The sequence below is a fragment of the Pan paniscus genome, chromosome 3, assembly GCF_029289425.2.
Source record: "Pan paniscus chromosome 3, NHGRI_mPanPan1-v2.0_pri, whole genome shotgun sequence".
NCBI classification, from domain to species: Eukaryota; Metazoa; Chordata; class Mammalia; order Primates; family Hominidae; genus Pan; species Pan paniscus.
Genome location: NC_073252.2, coordinates 144790421 through 144808615, shown reverse-complemented (window position 1 = coordinate 144808615; position 18195 = coordinate 144790421). Strand labels below are relative to the sequence as shown.

The following is an 18195-nucleotide window of genomic DNA, read 5'->3' as shown; positions in this document are numbered from 1 at the left end:
TAAAATCATTTCAAGAGAAGAGAAAAATGCCTTGTTATATTGAGAATATTGAAATCTGCTGTTTCAAAAGGATTTATGAACCACATTCAAATACTGCAAATATATTTATTTATTAACCTAGTGCTTATTTCATCATTTTATTTCCTGTTGCAATTATATCATGGTTCCCGTAGAGTTTTGGAGATAAGTTTCCTGTTTTAAATGTGTATGGAGAACAGAAAGCAGAAGCTTTGGGAATGAAAGGTGTAAAGCTTTTTTCTTTTTAAGGCAGAGTCTTACTCTGTCACCTAGGCGGGAGTGCAGTGGTGTGATCTCAGCTCACTGCAATCTCTGCCTCCTGAGTTCAAGCAATTATCGTGCCTCAGCCTCCTGAGTAGCTGGGACCACAGGCACGCAGCACTATGCCCAGCTAAGTTTTTGTATTTTTAGTAGAGACAGGTTTCACCATGTTGGTCAGGCTGGTCTTGAACTCCTGGCCTCAAGTGATTCACCCGCCTTGGCCTCCCCAAATGCTGGGATTGTAGGGATAAGCCGCCATGCCCAGACTGAAAGGTGTAATGCTTTTAATCTACAAGGTCCCAAGGGCTGACTTCTGTTTTGGAAGAAGGAGGGTAGAGCCTTACTTGTAGGGTAGATTGGCAGGCAAGAATCAGCTCCTGAAATGATGCTGGGGCTTGAAAATGCATCATCAAACTGCTGCTGCCCATGAATGGCTGCTGAGCTACTCAAATTGTCACTGAGGAAATGCAGGACAGAGAAATTGATACATTTTGTCATAATTATAATATTAACTGATTGTGCTATTTTGAAATTGCCATTTGTAATTCTATTGACTTTTAGTAACATACATATTATTTACCAATATAAATAGTTTGCATACGTAGGTTTATTTTCTTTATATGCCTACTTTTCCATTCCTGCAAGGCATAATGATCAAAGTATTAGGAGGTTTCTTTGTTCTCATGCCTCATTTTTAGTATTTCTAGGAAAGACCAAAGCCCCTGGAACAAAATAAATACATTCAGCTAAACTAACATAAAAATTCTTTAAAAATAGTAAATCAAAATTTTCTTTTCCTGTAGCGGAGAAATCTTTCAATGAATGCATAATTCATGTGTGTATACTATAATATATATACATACATATTTTTGTTTTACTTTTGAATAATGTAAAATATTTATGAAGTCTGAAAAAGCTTATTCTTTCTGTCTTTTTAAAGGATTTAATTTATATTTTGTTTTCAAGGTGAGCAAAAGCATAGCCAAATCTCATATCCTTAGGATAGGATGAGTTTTAAAGAAAATGTTTTCTTGTATTCATTTTATTGAAGAAAAATATTTTTATCATACCCACAAAAGGCAAAGTTTGTATCAACATTCTTTAATAACTTCTGAATAAAACACTGATATTTGTTTAGTTCCATATCAATCATCATAGTTATGAGAGGTTGATAGCATGCTTATTTTATTTATTTATTTATTTATTTATTTATTTTTTATTATTATACTTTAAGTTTTAGGGTACATGTGCACATTGTGCAGGTTAGCTACATACGTATACATGTGCCATGCTGGTGTGCTGCACCCACTAACTCGTCATCTAGCATTAGGTATATCTCCAAATGCTATCCCTCCCCCCTCCCCCCACCCCACAACAGTCCCCAGAGTGTGATGTTCCCCTTCCTGTGTCCATGTGATCTCATTGTTCAGTTCCCACCTATGAGTGATAATATGCAGTGTTTGGTTTTTTGTTCTTGCGATAGTTTACTGAGAATGATGGTTTCCAATTTCATCCATGTCCCTACAAAGGACATGAACTCATCATTTTTTATGGCCGCATAGTATTCCATGGTGTATATGTGCCACATTTTCTTAATCCAGTCTATCATTGTTGGACATTTGGGTTGGTTCCAAGTCTTTGCTATTGTGAATAATGCTGCAATAAACATACGTGTGCATGTGTCTTTATAGCAGCGTGATTTATAGTCCTTTGGGTATATACCCAGTAATGGGATGGCTGGGTCAAATGGTATTTCTAGTTCTAGATCCCTAAGGAATCGCCACACTGACTTCCACAATGGTTGAACTAGTTTACAGTCCCACCAACAGTGTAAAAGTGTTCCTATTTCTCCACATCCTCTCCAGCACCTGTTGTTTCCTGACTTTTTAATGATTGCCATTCTAACTGGTGTGAGATGGTATCTCATTGTGGTTTTGATTTGCATTTCTCTGATGGCCAGTGATGGTGAGCATTTTTTCATGTGTTTTTTGGCTGCATAAATGTCTTCTTTTTTTTAAAGGTGCAAAAGGGTGTGAAGAATGAACGCACTACAAGTATAATACATTTTCAATAAGGGCTTCTTAAAATCATTTTGCACCTTGAACCTTTAATAATTTGAGTTTTATGTGTGATTAAAAAAACTATTCAAAGAACATTTCAGGACAAAATTGAGTAATGTTTGGAATAAATTCATGTTACACATTTGAATCAAACAGGTGTTCTTGGCTCAGGATTCTGTGCCAAACAATATATAACTTCAGCAGTTGGAAAGTTACACCACGAAAAAATGTGAGCAAAATAGAAGGTCTTGTAAGCTTTGAGGAGAAGACTCTTGAGTAGAAAGTGAATTATTTCAAGGTGTTGGTGTTTTATTTGTTTACACACTGGGTTTAATATTCTTCCTTATCATTTTCCATTCAGGAAAGATAAAATTTTGAAATGATCAACCAACGATCTAACTCTATAGCTATTGCGTTTATTACATATGGTATTATACCCTGAATATTTCTATTCTCCTGGTGGCATTTTATATGTTTGGTAGCTTTTCAACTTGATAAGGCAGTGCTTTATTATTTCTTTCTATTTCATTTAGGTCTCAATTGATCAAAGAAAAAGATGACATAGATCATTATCTAGAGGTGAATTTCAAAGGATTATCAAAAGAGGAAGTTGCTGGGTAAGTACAACCTTTAAAGGTACTTTAATATAGTTTGTTTCTTTTGTCTTGATTCTTATTGAAATTTCAATTTTCTTGTGTAATATACTTTTTCATTGGAACATGGCATTTAAAAATTAAAGCTCATATTAAATAGTGATAAGTCATGTCTATTGATCTCGCACATATCAAAATCTTTAATTTTATGGCTCTCAAAATTCCCATATTTACCAAGATATCATACTATCACATTTGCAATATTTAGTTAAGTCTGTGCTATTAATTGCTTGTTAACCTTCGTTTTAAGGTGTGTTGTCTCCGTGGGAAAGAAAAAAGCTTTAAGAAACAGATTTATATATCTTTTCTCCTGGTGATTAAAGAAAAAGAAACACCTTACTAATGTACTAATATGTCTCCTTTTCCACCCAAGCACTCACAAAAGAACCAATGGATCATACTTTATTGGTTAATTTTTAAATAATTCTAAATTGTCTAGATTTATTTTTTAGATGAACGATGCAAACTTTGACATTTTATCACCAGTTAGAATCTAATTTATGGGATGAATAAAAGCAGTACAAAAATCAATGTAGGTTAGTGAGAAATGAATAGAAACTTAGAATAATAGCTAAACAAGTTTAATATTTCTTACCTATACTTAGTGGGTCGTTATCACATCTTTTCATGTAAGTATTGAAAAATGGAAACCTTGTAAATTTACACATATCTTATGGAATTCATTAATTGTTTCAATTAAAATATTTTATGCAACAAATGTTTGTAAAAGATTCTCTCTATTAATTTGTCTAATGCTGTGGGATTCTACTGAAAGGGTGTTGCTAATGACATTTTGGTGTAGGTTTGATATATTCTAAAGTTCTAAGTCTCTTGGTGTTTTCCATTTTATCAGATATTATCTTTGTCAATTTGCATATAACATGGAAAAACACAGTCATTTATTTTGTCAATAACTACTTTATAGAATGACAAAATTTTACAGTAGCTGTAATCACTGACTTCTGCAGAGCTCTATAGAATACCATGTATATGGTACGTGGGATTTTTGGCTAAATGCTATTCTGATGATTAATTATTTAACTTTCCGTGATAAACTGTTAGATAAAATTTAAGGCCAATATTGTATTATATACAACTACTTCTTAAAAGAGAAATATATGTATGCCATATTTGGATTCTGATTTAAATATTATATCCAAATAGTTTTAATTGGCTTAAGAATTGGAATTAAATTAAAAACTAAACATGCTACACATAATTTCAACAAACTAGAAGTCCATATACTAAAAGTCTACTGACATTTAAGTTTTCAGTGCAGGCTGAAGAAAAATTTTATCTAAGACAATGCAAAATAGGCTATAGTGATGAGTATTCTCTTAATATTATTTTTCCACTAAAGATACTGCCAAATTGATTTCAAATTCATCATTACACTATTGACAACAGTAACACTGGGTAATTCTCAGGCCTTACTACAATATTCTCCTTAAAGTTTCCTTCACTTCAGTGCTTTCTTAGACCAAAGCTCTTTCTGTAAGATAGTGGATGCAAATCATTAGTATGGAGATAGCTTGTACACAGGTCATTATTATGCTTTTGATTGATACACATTCTAGACCTTGCCCTAGACAGACTAATTGAATAGCATAAAAAGGAGAAAATTGATGAATGATTTCAGCATCTCCCAGCAATGCCCAGCAGGTGCCATGAAGAATTATGCATAGTCTGTTAGCCAGGGAATTACTGCATCAAACTCTTTATAGCCATTCAGCTCTAAAAAGATAAATTGATCAACAAACATTTATTAAGTACTCACTTTATATCTAATACTAGGTTTTTCACAGTGGGAGAGACAATGATATTTTATTGTAAAATACTTGGCCCCATCCTGGAGCCTTAACATCTATTTGAGACAATAAGACCTATGAGCAGGAGACAAATATGAAATGATCGAGTGCCGACTGTACTGTGAGGTGCAGCCTAGAGGTCAAGAAAAAATCAGAGAAGACTAAGACGATAGGATAGAACTTCTCAAGGAAAATAGATTTTGAGTTTGGCTCCCTGTCTGGTTGCATTATAAAATTATCTAACTGGTAAGTCATAGATCTTCAGTATATGAAAATGTAATGGGTAGAAATGGAAGAATCAAATCAGGCAAAAACAATGTCTAAGATATATCCTCAAATCCCTCTCTCTACTGCCTTATTCGTGTCTTTAAGATGGTGATCGATATATTTGTGTATACTCATTAATACAATTGATGTACACTGGCTTTGATATCCCATAGCACACATATGCTCTGTGTCTAGTTTCAAAATAACCTCTCATCATGTACCCCAAAATATGCCAACCTACCTATGTGTAAACTCACACGCTGTGACTTTCCTCCCAATGCGATGGGTGGAGAGTTCCTACTGTCATCTAAGCATGGTCCCTCTGCTTGTGCTCTGCATCTCATCCCCTTACCTGCTCCCAAGACTTCCTCCTGCAGTTAAATTTGCTTTTCTCCTACACCATCAATTTCTCCTTTTTCATTGGATCGATCTCACTGGTATTCATTTCTACTCAAACTTTTTTCTTGACATCTTATCCCCTTCCAGGTTCTACCCCATTTTGATCTACCCAAGACAGCAAGAAAAGTGCTGTCTTAATATTTTCACATTTCATTTTTGCCTCAGTTGACTCTAAATAGGTTTCCAGCCCCCACACTTACTGAAATGCCTCTTTAGGGTCACCCATGACCCCTATTTTTATCACATCTAATAGTTATGTTTCTGTTCCCAGCTTCCTTGATGTCTTCATAGCATTTGACCGAGTTGAACGCTCTCATCTTCTTGAATTTTGTGCTTGTGGCTTTCGGGATGCCATATTCTATGGTTTTTCTCCACACTGGAGCACTTCAGTCTTCTTTGCAGGCTGGCTTTCTCTTTCCAAACTCTAAGTGGTGAGGTGCCCAAAGGCTGGGTCCTAGGTGCAGTTCAGCCACACTCTCAACCTGGACCCAGTCTTACAGCTTTAAACATCAGCAATAACCCAATGGCTACTCAATTTATAAATCTAGCACTGGCCTCTCCATCAAGCTGAAAGTTTTTAGATCCAATTGCCTCCTTGATGTGTCTACTTGGATATATCACAGACATCCCAAGGTTAATATAATCCAAAACTGGACTCTTGCTTCACCCCTACTCCTCTCCTATCCCCAATATTCGTCCCACAGCCTTTCCTCAATTCAGCAAATAACATCAAGGCAGCCTTGAGTCTTACCTTGCTTACTGCTACCCCCCTCTAATCCATCAGTATGCCCGATCAGCTACAACTCCAAAATGTATCCCGTGTTCATCTCCTGGTCTTCATTGCAGAGCTGCCATCATGTCTGCTAAGATCGCTTAAATGGTCATATAACTGCTCTTCCCACACCCACTCTCACTCCACCACACTCCTGCTAGAGTGGTCTTTTGAAAACATTAGATCATGACATTCCCCTGCTTAAAATCTGCCAATAGCTTCCCATTCTTCACCTGACCTGAAGCTGTGCATGGTCTGGACTTTACTGACCTCTCTGACCTTCTCTCTCTTTCTCTCCACCACTCTCTACTCCCGATGTGGCCTTATTGCTGACACTTCTTCTTATGCAGGTGTCAACTTGAATGTGACCTCCACAGTGAGCCGTTTCTTGACCTCATAATACAATGTAAATGAGTAAGCAAGCAGGATAAGCTAACATGTAGTTGTCACTGGAATGGCCAAACCCAAGTGATGGGGGTTTATTTTACTCGGGAATGGTAGAATTGTTCAAAGGCAAAAGGCTTCCGGGTTTTGTATCATCTACCTTCACAGAAGAAATTTCAGTATGCTTCGTTACTTTCTAAGTGACTAGATTATTGTTGTGCCTTATAGGTGCATTTAAAAAAATCAAATCCATTGTATTCACATTCCATATTTGATAATGATGATTTGACTTTAAACTTCAAAGTCAAATTTGACTTAGCAGTGAACCTCAAATGGTTCACTGCTACTATCTAACTGATCTTTAACAAGTACAGACAGTCATGTCAGAAGAGTTTCTGTACTTCTGTACTTCGGATTTTTAATTCTGTATAATATTATCAGAATGCATTATTGTTTTCAAAAAGAACTTAAAATATCACTTATTATCATATCATAATTACTTTGAGTAGCTAAGTAATAAAAGAGTCATTTATAGATTCAAATAAACATTTCTAGAGGGCACTTTACAGCTTTAGCTATGTATATGAGGAAACAAAATCATCTGGGGACAGAGTATGTTAATCTGCTCAATATTATTTTCTGCTTCAGATATCAAGTTCTATTATGCAGAAGAATATATTTGGTTCAAAATTGTGGGCATCTCTAAGATATTACTTTCTTTCCGAACATCTTATTTTTAGCATCATCAGTGGATGTTTATTGAGCATCACTTTGTCAGCAAGCTTAGTGGCAGTTAGGACTGTTCGTTACTATATTCAGTGAGTTTGGGCTGTAAAGAAACAAAGAACAATTTACTTTCATATCTTTTTTTTTTTTTTTTTTTTTTGAGACGGAGTCTCGGTCTGTCACCCAGACTGGAGTGCAGTGGTGCGATCTCAGCTCACTGCAAGCTCTGCTTCCCAGGTTCAAGCCATTCTCCTGCTTCAGCCTCCCAAGTAGCTGGGACTACAGGCGTCCGCCACCACGCCCGGCTAATTTTTTTTGTATTTTTAGTAGAGACGGGGTTTCACCATGTTGGCCAGGATGGTCTCCATCTCCTGACCTCGTGATCTACCCACCTCAGCCTCCCAAAGTGCTGGGACTACAGGCGTGAACCACCGCGCCTGGCCTACTTTCATATCTTTTAAAACCTTTTTCTCCTGCCTCATTTTGAATTGTATTATACTTACTCAAAGTAAATTAGTGTTTTGCCAGTCCACATTTTGTTTTTTGCAGATTAGGTTTTTATCTTGAATCTCAAAATTTTTGTCCAAAGATGCTTTTATGAACTACAAATATACTTTTTATATGCAAATCTAGCTTCTGGATTTGCACAATGCCCTGGCACTCAAACATATGGAGCAAGATGAAGCCATTTATTTAAGATACAATATTTCATAATTCTTTATTGGAAGTTAGATCCTTTCAAGTGTGCTCTTCCTCTGCTTCATTCATTTTTGTTTACTTTTGAAAATGTTTGTGAAATCATTTTGGTTTCTCTTAAAAAAGTTTGCTCTTTGGTAAAGTAATAAATTCTCTATGGAGGTTTGCAAATTAACTTCCTGAAGAAGTCAGTTGCCAAGCAAATGTTTACATGACTAATCTCCAGATGAGACAGAGATAGGTGGGCAGGAGAAGGAAGAAGCCCTGTTTCCTGCTAGGAAAAGAAGATTTTGGTGCTCTAAAATGAAGAGAAAATTTCTTCTTTCTCATGAATATTTTTTAAAAATAAGCGATTACAGAGAATGCAGATGGGAAGAGAGAAGGAATTGCCACTTCTTTTTGAAAAAATTCTGGCATTGTCTTCGAGATCAGATCTCTAGGATGTGAAACCAGGAACGAAAAGATCGTTTTGCCATGATTTAAAGGAAAAGGAAGAAAGAAAAGAAAGAGAAGGAAGGGAAGAAGAAGAACAAGCAGAAAGAAGAAGGGGGAAAAGACTGATATCAGTAAAGTTTAAAATTGGGGAATTTAAAAAATGTAGTTGGAAGGAGCTTTTTAAAAAACAAAACAAGACAGAATAAAACAACAATGTTCACTAGGTACAAAAAAATGGTCTCAAATTTTCACCAAAACCAAATATAGAGATAAAAGAAAAGATTTCAAATGTCAACAGAACATAGAAATGCCAATTTCTTAGGCGTTTATATCTTTGTGTCCTTTAGGAGTTTGCTTTAAAATGCTATTTTCACATATGGTGTTTAAGTTTACCAGCTCTAATAGACATTAAAAAAAGATGTCTCTAAGAGGAAAGCATGGGAATCATGACTAGCAGCTCTGGCTATTATAGGAGCTGATTCCTTCTGTGGTTGAAAACTTGGCTTTGTTATGTAATACCTGTATTGTCTTAAGGTTACCTGCTTTCTCCAATCTTTGCTTTCCACAACTGTTTGGAGAGCATAATAACAAGAAATTCTTACAAGAAGTAAATGAGATTCTCTATATGAAACACGTGTAGACGACACTCAATTCAGACTATTATTAATTATCATTGCTCATTTTTCTTTGGCTTTTAAGCATTTATTAATAGTATAAATAACCTAAATATTTTGCATTAACTTAATGTGTTGATTTATGTAGTGATATTAATTTATCATTTTTCTTTATGTATAGTTATATCTTTTGCTTTGTACTAAGTATCATTTTCATCATGTTCTAAAGGCAGAGTTTTAAATAACATATATTTCAAACTTATAATACTAATCAATGAGGGGACTTTTTTTTTTTTTGTAGAGACAGGGTCTCACTATGTTGCCCAGATTGAACTTGAACTCCTGGCTTCATGCAGTCCTCTCACCTCAGCCTCCCAAAGTGCTGGCATTACAGCTGTGAGCCATCATGCCCAGACAGTTTTTTAAGAAAATTTCAAGTTGTAATAAAAACTTTTCAGAAATGTACAGATAAACTCGCAGTTTTAGAAATACAAAGAATATAGCTGAAGGATGTGGTTCTTCCTACAATAGCCCATAAACCACAGTGCAAAATGCACTTCTCTATTTAAAAACTATTTGGGAAATTCCTTTTTCAGTGTCATAGGACAAAGTGATAAATAAAAAAAGATAAAAGGAGACAAGCACACAGGTACCACAGAGGATGAATCAGCCAGAACTGTCAGTTAGTGGGATAAACAATGATCCAGCCACATCACTCTCAATGTATGGGGCAAGATGGTTTTATTATGTTGAGTTTTGTCTTTGATAGTGTCTTCTTTCTGTATTAAGAAAACAGGGAAGATTAAAAACTATTTAAAAGGGTCTACCCTTTTCAAGTCTCCATTATGGCTGAAAAACAATCCTTAAAATTACTGAGGTTACTGCAACTATGGAGAAATCATCTCCCTGGCCTATACCCGTATCCGGTTCTGTTTTCTATATTGGAAATTGGAGATGTTGTAATAACCAGCATCACCATCTCACTGTTTAAAGCAAAACCAAGTTATGGATTCACAAGAACTCTTTTGCTTCACCAGGGTTTCCACAGATATTACCAGACCAGGGACTTTTCTGGGAAGCATAATCAGGTGATGCCCACCTCCAGATTAGAAGGGAACAGCATTATCATTCTTTTATTTTTATTTTTTAATTCTCTTTTAAAATAAAAGCATTTAAATGTCTAGTTATAAGAAATAAAAAAGAGAATATAAGTTTGTAGGAGATGCTTTTCCTTGATAGTTTTTATTATTTGGAAGCTTTTAAAACTTCATGTTTATATTTCAGTGATTCTCTGAGACCATTTAAAATATGATCACCCTTTCTTTGACCTAGGAAGGCAACTTATCAAGATATATATGTGTATATATATATATATATATATGCACACACATACAAATATATGTAGTGTGTGTCTTCATAAATATATATATAGTATGTGTGCATGTTTGTGTGTATATATGTGTGTGTGTATTAGCATCTTCAAGCTCTGTGCTTTAACTATTAATCCCACTTTTCTACATACCACTATATAAAAATCTTTCAATATATTTTAAGTGCTTCTCTTTAAACTAAAGTGTAAGCATGTTAAGTCATATTAAATACAGGCATACCTTATTCTATGGCACTTTGCTGTATTGCACATCACAGATACTGTATAGCTAGAAAACCCAAATAGAGAAGCTTCTTCCTCTTCTTCCCTGCAATCCACACAGTGCAGGCAAAACTTGACAGTTCCTTCATAAGAAGAATATCAGGAACACATCACTAATTCAGTTGTCAGATTTATATTAACCAACATCAGTATATGCATGCAAACCTTGACACAACAAAGAAAAGCTCCAGAAAAATAGCCTACATATTTTACTGTCAGGAGGGCTGTGGAGGCATCCTTAGGCCAAGTCTGTCGACTTAGACATATATATAAAATTAGGTTTTCTTATTTAACTAGCTTGCCTATATTGCTTTTCATGGAAGCATCCTGTTTTTCCTACTTTAGGTAAATTAAATTTGTAAGGAAGAAGCTAAAATACTGAAATACTAGCTGACATGGGGAAGATAAAATAATTGGCCACTGTGAAAAGGACAGACTGTCTGGGGACAAGGGCAAGGCATGACTGGGCCCTGCAGCCACCCTTTTCAGTGTATTTACATTGTGTTGAAATTAAATAACAGAATTCATAACAAAGCATTTTTTGTTGACCTTACTCTGTTTCATATGGCAGGGAAATGAATAATATATTTTAGAAAAGTTTTAATTATATGTTTTGCTTTATTAGTTTTTGTTTTAGTCTAGGTTTATATATTGAAAGATTTGTGTTGTTGGAAAATTTCCAATGTTGATTGCCTCTGTCCTTAAGTTAATACAAATTGTTTATTAATTTACTTATTAATTAATTACTATAGTATCTTCCAAAACTCTTAGATGATCAATAAGAATCTTTCCAAATCTCTTTTATGCTTTTTGGATTTTTTAAAAATTCCCTTCACATTGTTCCTAAGGGATAGAAGTTATTTGGTCAGAATAATTTCCAAAAAGCCTAAATTTTCTTCTAAGTATGCTAGGAAACCTTTGGCTCATTTTATGCAGGGAAATGATATGATGTCACTTTATTTTAAAAGGATCACTCAAGGCTATTGTGCTCTGTAGATATTTGACTGGGGAACACCCCAAGCAAAAGACATTGGTGGCTTGACCAGGGCAGATGTAGTAGAAATGATGAGAAGTGGTCTAATTTAGAATATATTTAAGTGACAGAGAGATGAGAGCTTACCAATGGAGTAAACATGGGAACTTAGTAAAGGAATAGATAAAAAATGACTCCTTCTGAACTGACCTGAGCAACTAGAGGGATGTCTTGTTCACTGCTGAGTCTCCAGCACCTATAACAGTATCCACATAGTAGGCACTCAAGAAATACTTTTTAATTAAGGCCAGTCTGATCCCAGCCTGTGCATACTGTTTCCAGTTTAATTCCTTCCATTCCTGCTTTGAAATTCATCTTCTTGCAAAAATAATAGTAATGACTAATATTTGTAGAGCACTTTCTATGTTTCAGGTATTATTTTAAGTGCCTCATATGTATTCATTCATTTAATTCACAAAAAGTATTTATTAGTTCAATTTACAGCTAAAAATTGATGCACAGAGATACTAAGTAACTTTCCCAAGGACACACACATAATAAGTAGAAGAGCTGACTTTGAATCTAGGCAGTCTGGGTCTAACACTCATTTTTGGAGCATTATACCATTCTGCCTCTGAAAATACTCAGGTCTTCATTAAACTGTGTTTTCTCTCATCTCTCATTCTTAATGTATTTCCATTCTCTTGGCCTAGAATGATTTTTCTCCTTACTGTCTCATGATTCTTACTCATTCTTAAATGGCTTGACTGTATTAGATAAACTTGCTACTATCTTGTAATCTCCAGTGCACTTATAGCACTGTATTGCCATTGCAATACAGTATAATTGTTTCCTATGCTAGACTACAAGCTTCAAGAGAGCTGGGGCCATTGCTGCTCTGCTCGTATGTGCATCCTTGGTACTCTATTCATACAGTGCTTAGCTCACCTCACAGGAATGAGAACCCATGATCTTTTACCCCTTCATAGCCTTGCACATGTGTTCTGCCTGGAAAACCCTCTGCTTTCTCTCATGCCTTGTGTACTGGGCAAGCTTTTATCTTCCAGCTTCAACTTAACAGTTTCCTGCTTTGTGAGGCCTCCTTTGAAACACTTGATAGAGAGCAGAACTCCTGTTTGAACTATCTTGATGGCCATTGACAGTCATGTACAAGTGTTTTATTTCCCCTTTATTAATATTTAACATACTATAGTATGTTCTATACTATGCATGTATATACTATGTACGTATGTTGTATGTATGTATTATAGTACAGATGGTATATAGATTGTGACTCATTAGTGGGTAGTGATTTTGACCCATCGGTTTGGGGGTCATGGCCAGGATTTAAAAAATGGAAAGAGAGTGTAGACAAATAGGATAGAAAAGAATGCATTGCATAGAGGAAAGCTAAATATTGGGAGGCTGCTACATATAATGGAATAGAGCATGAATTTTTAAACCATACTCTCTGGTCTCCAGTCCCAGATTTACTCTCATTAACAAAGTAAATGGTTGACTTTGGGGAAGTTACTTAACCTTTCTGTACTTCAGTTACCTAATCTGAAAAAAATAATGATAATAGGGCCTGTTTCCTAAAATAGTTATGATAATTAATTGAGTTAATAATTATAAACTGATTGGAACGTTTTGCATATTTGTGCTTTTAAATATTGGTTTAATATATTACACTCACATTTATACATGTGCTGAACTGCAATGTAAGTGTCTTTTTTTTTTTTTTTTTGAGATGGGGTCTTGCTCTGTTGCCCAGGCTGGAGTGCAGTGGCGCAATCTCCACCTCCTGGGTTTAAGCAATTCTCCTGCCTCAGCCTCCTGAGTAGGTGGAATTACAGGCGTGTACCACCACACCCAGCTAATTTTTGTATTTTTTCTTAATGTGGGTTGTCATAAGGAATGAACTCTGCTCTAGACTGGACCTAGAAACATCTCTTCCTCTGCACTCTTTCTGGGCCCTCCCCCAGTGAAAGAAATTACAATGGTTACTTGTATTTTGTAAAATTGACTAAATAATTTTTTATCCTTTTCAATGCTCTAGCACATTTTGGATGAAATGGGAATTTCTTAGTATTGAAAATTTGGTAGAACTCCCATGTAAAACTGAATAGTTTCTCTCCTTTGGTGAGAGTAGGGGTCAGGGGAAAAGGGGTAGGTAGGTCTTGTAACTGGTCTTCTAAATCTTCTCCAGCTAATTGTTATTTTAAAAAATAAGTGCCTCTTTGTGTAAAGTTTTATATTTACTGCAATAAAGTTTAACATGATATTTTCTAATAATGTTAAAGCCTCTTCTATATTTCTTGAAATATTCTCTGTATCTTGGAGGGAGTGTAAAGATAATGATGGCTAATAATACGGGGTCTAGGGTTGGACTGCCTCTGTTGATGAACCAGCTCCATCACTCACAGGTGTGTGTGATCTTCAGCTTGTTAATTAAACTCTTTGTGCTATAGTTTCCTCATCTGTACAATGGAGATTAAAATGATAGCACCTATCTCATTAAAACTGTTTTCAGGTTTAAATAGGCTAATTACATGTAAAGTATTGAAAACAGCACCTGGCACATCATTAAGCATACAGTAAGAGTTAGCTGTTACTATAATTATAATTAGAAGGTTTTTCTGTTCGTGCTACTATGTTTAGTGACTATCTGTTTTTGTTTTTCTTGGTTATATTTGCACAGATATCTTTTTCTTTTCACATAACCAGTTCTTTCATTTTATGTGTCAACTTTTTGGTCTCTCTTTTATCATTTTATTAACTTACTGTTAATATTTTCTTCTCAGATTTTTATTTAGTATTATTTCATAATATTTGTTTTGTTAGGGTTTTCTCTATCATCCTGAGTTGAAAGCTAGCTTCTTCACTAGTATCAGTTGCTCCTGTTTTTTAGAAAATGCACTTAAATCTATAGCCTTCTTTTTAAATATGGTGATAACTTCTTTTTTCTTTCAATTCTAAATATGTGAAAATTTCCATAGTTGGTTTTGCATTTAAGCAAAAAATAAATTTGAAGTGTATTTCTAAATTTGCAGTGAGTAGTTTTTGGTGTTTTCTTTCTTTTCTTTCTTTTTTTTTTTTTTTTTGTAGGAGATCCAGGATTGGGAAGTAAATCTTTACTCATGCTTAGTAAGTGTGTCATGGATGTATATCCATGGATGTGTACTAAATGTATCAATTTACAAAATTCCTGGTGTGACCAGTACATGGTCAGGTTTTATAAATATTTCTTTTTTTGAAGAATAAGTATATATTCTCTATTTGTTTGATAGATAATTATATAAAAATCTCTCAGAATCTAAATATTAGTGTGAGGCTGTTATTTCAATCAAGCTAGGCAATTACTGTTCAAATACTTCTCCCTCTACTTTATCTGTAAGTTTCTGAAAAAAATTAAAATCAATGTCTTCTCATTATTCTGTTAATTTTATGTATTTTTAAGCTATATTATTAGGTGCATTGATTCCCACCTGCTATATTTTTCAGTAAATTGATCTGTTTATAAATCTGATATTATTATGCTCCTTTAATTTTTTTCTGCCTGAATTCTATTTTGTTTAATACTAATAATATTATACAAGCTTTCTTTTTGTTGGTATTTGCATTATTATATGGTAATACAAAAGAAAAATATTCTTGTTCTCCGCCTATTAATCTATTTTATATTTTTTTAAAAAAGTTTAAATCCAAGGCTCTTTTATTTCATCTTCTTGCAAATACTTTCTTTTGTTCTTGCAATGTTCTTATTGATATACTTTTGTATGTACTAATTCCATATTCTTAGTTATAACTAGTAATTTTCTAAATGTTTAGATAGGTGCAATAAAATTAATATGATATTCAGGAAAACAAGATCTTTATATACAAGATCTTTTATGTATACACAGATGTTTTCTGGCCAAAGCATTTTATTATGTTCTGGAAGTTTATCATATACATATAGTCTGTGAAAACTCCTGGCTTCACTGTTCATGTGCACAGCGCACACTTACTTTGCAACAGTAATTAAAGAGCACATAATATGAAAGATTTATTTACATGACTTACAGTTCGGTAGTTATCTTTTAAGCATTCAAGTTTGATAGGGAAATGTATTCTAATTTTATTTTTAGATAAGGGGAAAATCAAAATATGTTGAGTCAAATGAGGAACTATTTCTATAATAGAAACTTAAAAACCCAAAGAAGAGATCAACTGCTGCTCTTAAGTAGTCAGAACTTGACATTTCTCTTAAGGTATTTCTCACCCAAGACATATAGAATATTTATATATAATTTCTCACCCAAGACATACAGATTTCTCACCCAAGACATATAGAATATTTATATCTAAAAATATAGAACTAGAGTCATCTTAAGAATCATTTGGTTTCTTTTTAAAAATTTTCTCAAAAAAGGGGCTCAAGAGAGTGTAGTTAACGGAGTACCAATGATTGATTTGTAAAAGTTAAGTTTTATAAGTGTATATACTTTTTTCTCATGACAAAATATCATTACTTCACTAGAAGACATGCCATAGTAAGAGAAATATACATGCAGTTTTTGTTATTTACCCCTACACTATCTTCCATTACATTACTGAAAAGAGCATGAATAATGTTTTGTTTTCATTTTTAATTTATGTGATTTTTTCCCTTTGTATTTTAAATGTTATATTTCTCTTAAAAACTTGTCATGTTTACAACTCAATGTATACTATTTTTCTTGCCATTATTTTTTAATATGTTTAAAGTATTATAGGGAAATATATGTTTAGAGGGGGCAACATTAGAATATATTTGACGAACCTATAGGTATAAAGAATTGGTTGTTTTACCTTTCTCAGAGAAAGCTCCTCATGTAGTTGTTTAGTATGAAAGGTTTTTTTCTTGAAAAGGTTAAAAAAGTTCTAATCAACTTTTGTACATTATGTAGAACTTCATTTTCTAAACTCTGCAAAAGAAAGTTTCATATTTAATGGGGAATCATGAATTATTCCATTTATTATCTACTTCCTCCTTTCAAAGACATGATCTGGATAAAAGGCGGGGTGAATAATTTCAAAAAATACAATACATTTTTAATGGGAAGGTGCAAACTACAGATTCTCATGACTATTAGCAAGTGTAGAGGAAACAGAATTTTACTTGCAAAACTCGTCAAACTCTTGCAAAGATAAAATGTATGACATACTTTAGTAAAAAAAAATGCAGTGAGCTGAAGTTTTCTTTATAATGCAACTTGTTTTTACTAAGTTTGTTCTTTATATTCTCCAGCTTTTCATTTTTATTAAAAGTTTGATATTTCCCTGAATGTATATGGGAAGTTGATAGTTCTTTTATTTATAATGCTGTGTAGAAAGCTAAAAGAAAATTTTAAATGATGTTATTTGAGAAAAAGTTTTCCAAACAATAAAATTTCAAAAAATGTGGAGGGTATCATAGAATTATGTTTCAAAAAACAGAGTGTCAGTGTGAAGATGGGTGGTTTTAAAAAGAAGAACGCAACAGAGTGAATATCATATTCTATGGAGTTTTTTGTTAATAGAAATTATAAATACAAATTTAGACAAAAATGATCATTTGATGTGTGAGTATGATGATATTTACATGTATATTTAGTCCACTCTTTGTAGTCCTGTGATATGAAGCTCATTTTTTGTTTCCCTCCTCTTTTCCTCATGTTTCTTCTTGTTATATTAGGACACAGAATACACCAGAATTGTATTACTTATTTGAATTTATTTTGTATCATTATAACTCAATTTAAAAGCTAAGATTATTTCCAGGGTTTATTTTTCAGCTTAGGTTTAACTGGTTTTTCTATAGTAGAGAAGTACAGTGTAATCTGAAAGAAAAGAACAAGAATCCATATGATTTGCTGCAGTTAGCCAAAGGTGTTTGGAGTCGTGTTGTAATCCTGGCTTGAAAATACTGTCCCTGAAAAATTCTCCTTTAACACTCATTTAATATCTTTCCATGTGGAATCTTTGGCTTAAAATTTTTCTACACAAATTATTTTGTATAAAGTTTGAATTTCTCAAGGGAGTTTGGAAGTAATAAGACTTTTATCAAAATTGCATATGTAATTAACCTCATATAAGGAGCTTTTCTTCCAATCCTTTTTTACCAGACTACTAGAGAAGTTTTCATTAAAGGCAGTTAGTTTTTGTGAGATCAACAAATGTTTCTAAAACAAACAGTATTTTTTTAAGTCTTAAAAATGTGTATGTTTGAGGTTTTTCGATAAAGAAAATGAATGATGCTGAAGTGCTGCGCGACAGCTACCGTGGGTAACTATTTTGGTAATACTTTCTATTGTCTGATGAATAGTTTATCCATTCCTGGTTGATAACAATTACTGTACTTCAAATATTTGATTAAATGGGAATCACTTGAATAAATCACTTTGAGCAAGTGGGCACATAAAAAATGCCTTTATGTTATTAAGGAAATTATCTAAAGTTATTGTAAAGATTGTAG

General features: G+C 33.8%; 1 protein-coding gene across 4 annotated transcripts in view; it reads left to right on the top strand.

Annotated features, from left to right (window-relative positions):
* Positions 1-18195, top strand: part of TTC29 (tetratricopeptide repeat domain 29) — a 243729-nt gene that overhangs the window by 6100 nt on the left and 219434 nt on the right. For all 4 annotated transcript variants that reach the window (XM_055111882.1, XM_003815851.3, XM_034959219.2 and 1 more), the window contains one exon: positions 2873-2956. In XM_055111882.1, the coding sequence (XP_054967857.1) occupies positions 2873-2956 (84 nt within the window). The remainder of the gene's footprint in view (positions 1-2872; positions 2957-18195) is intronic.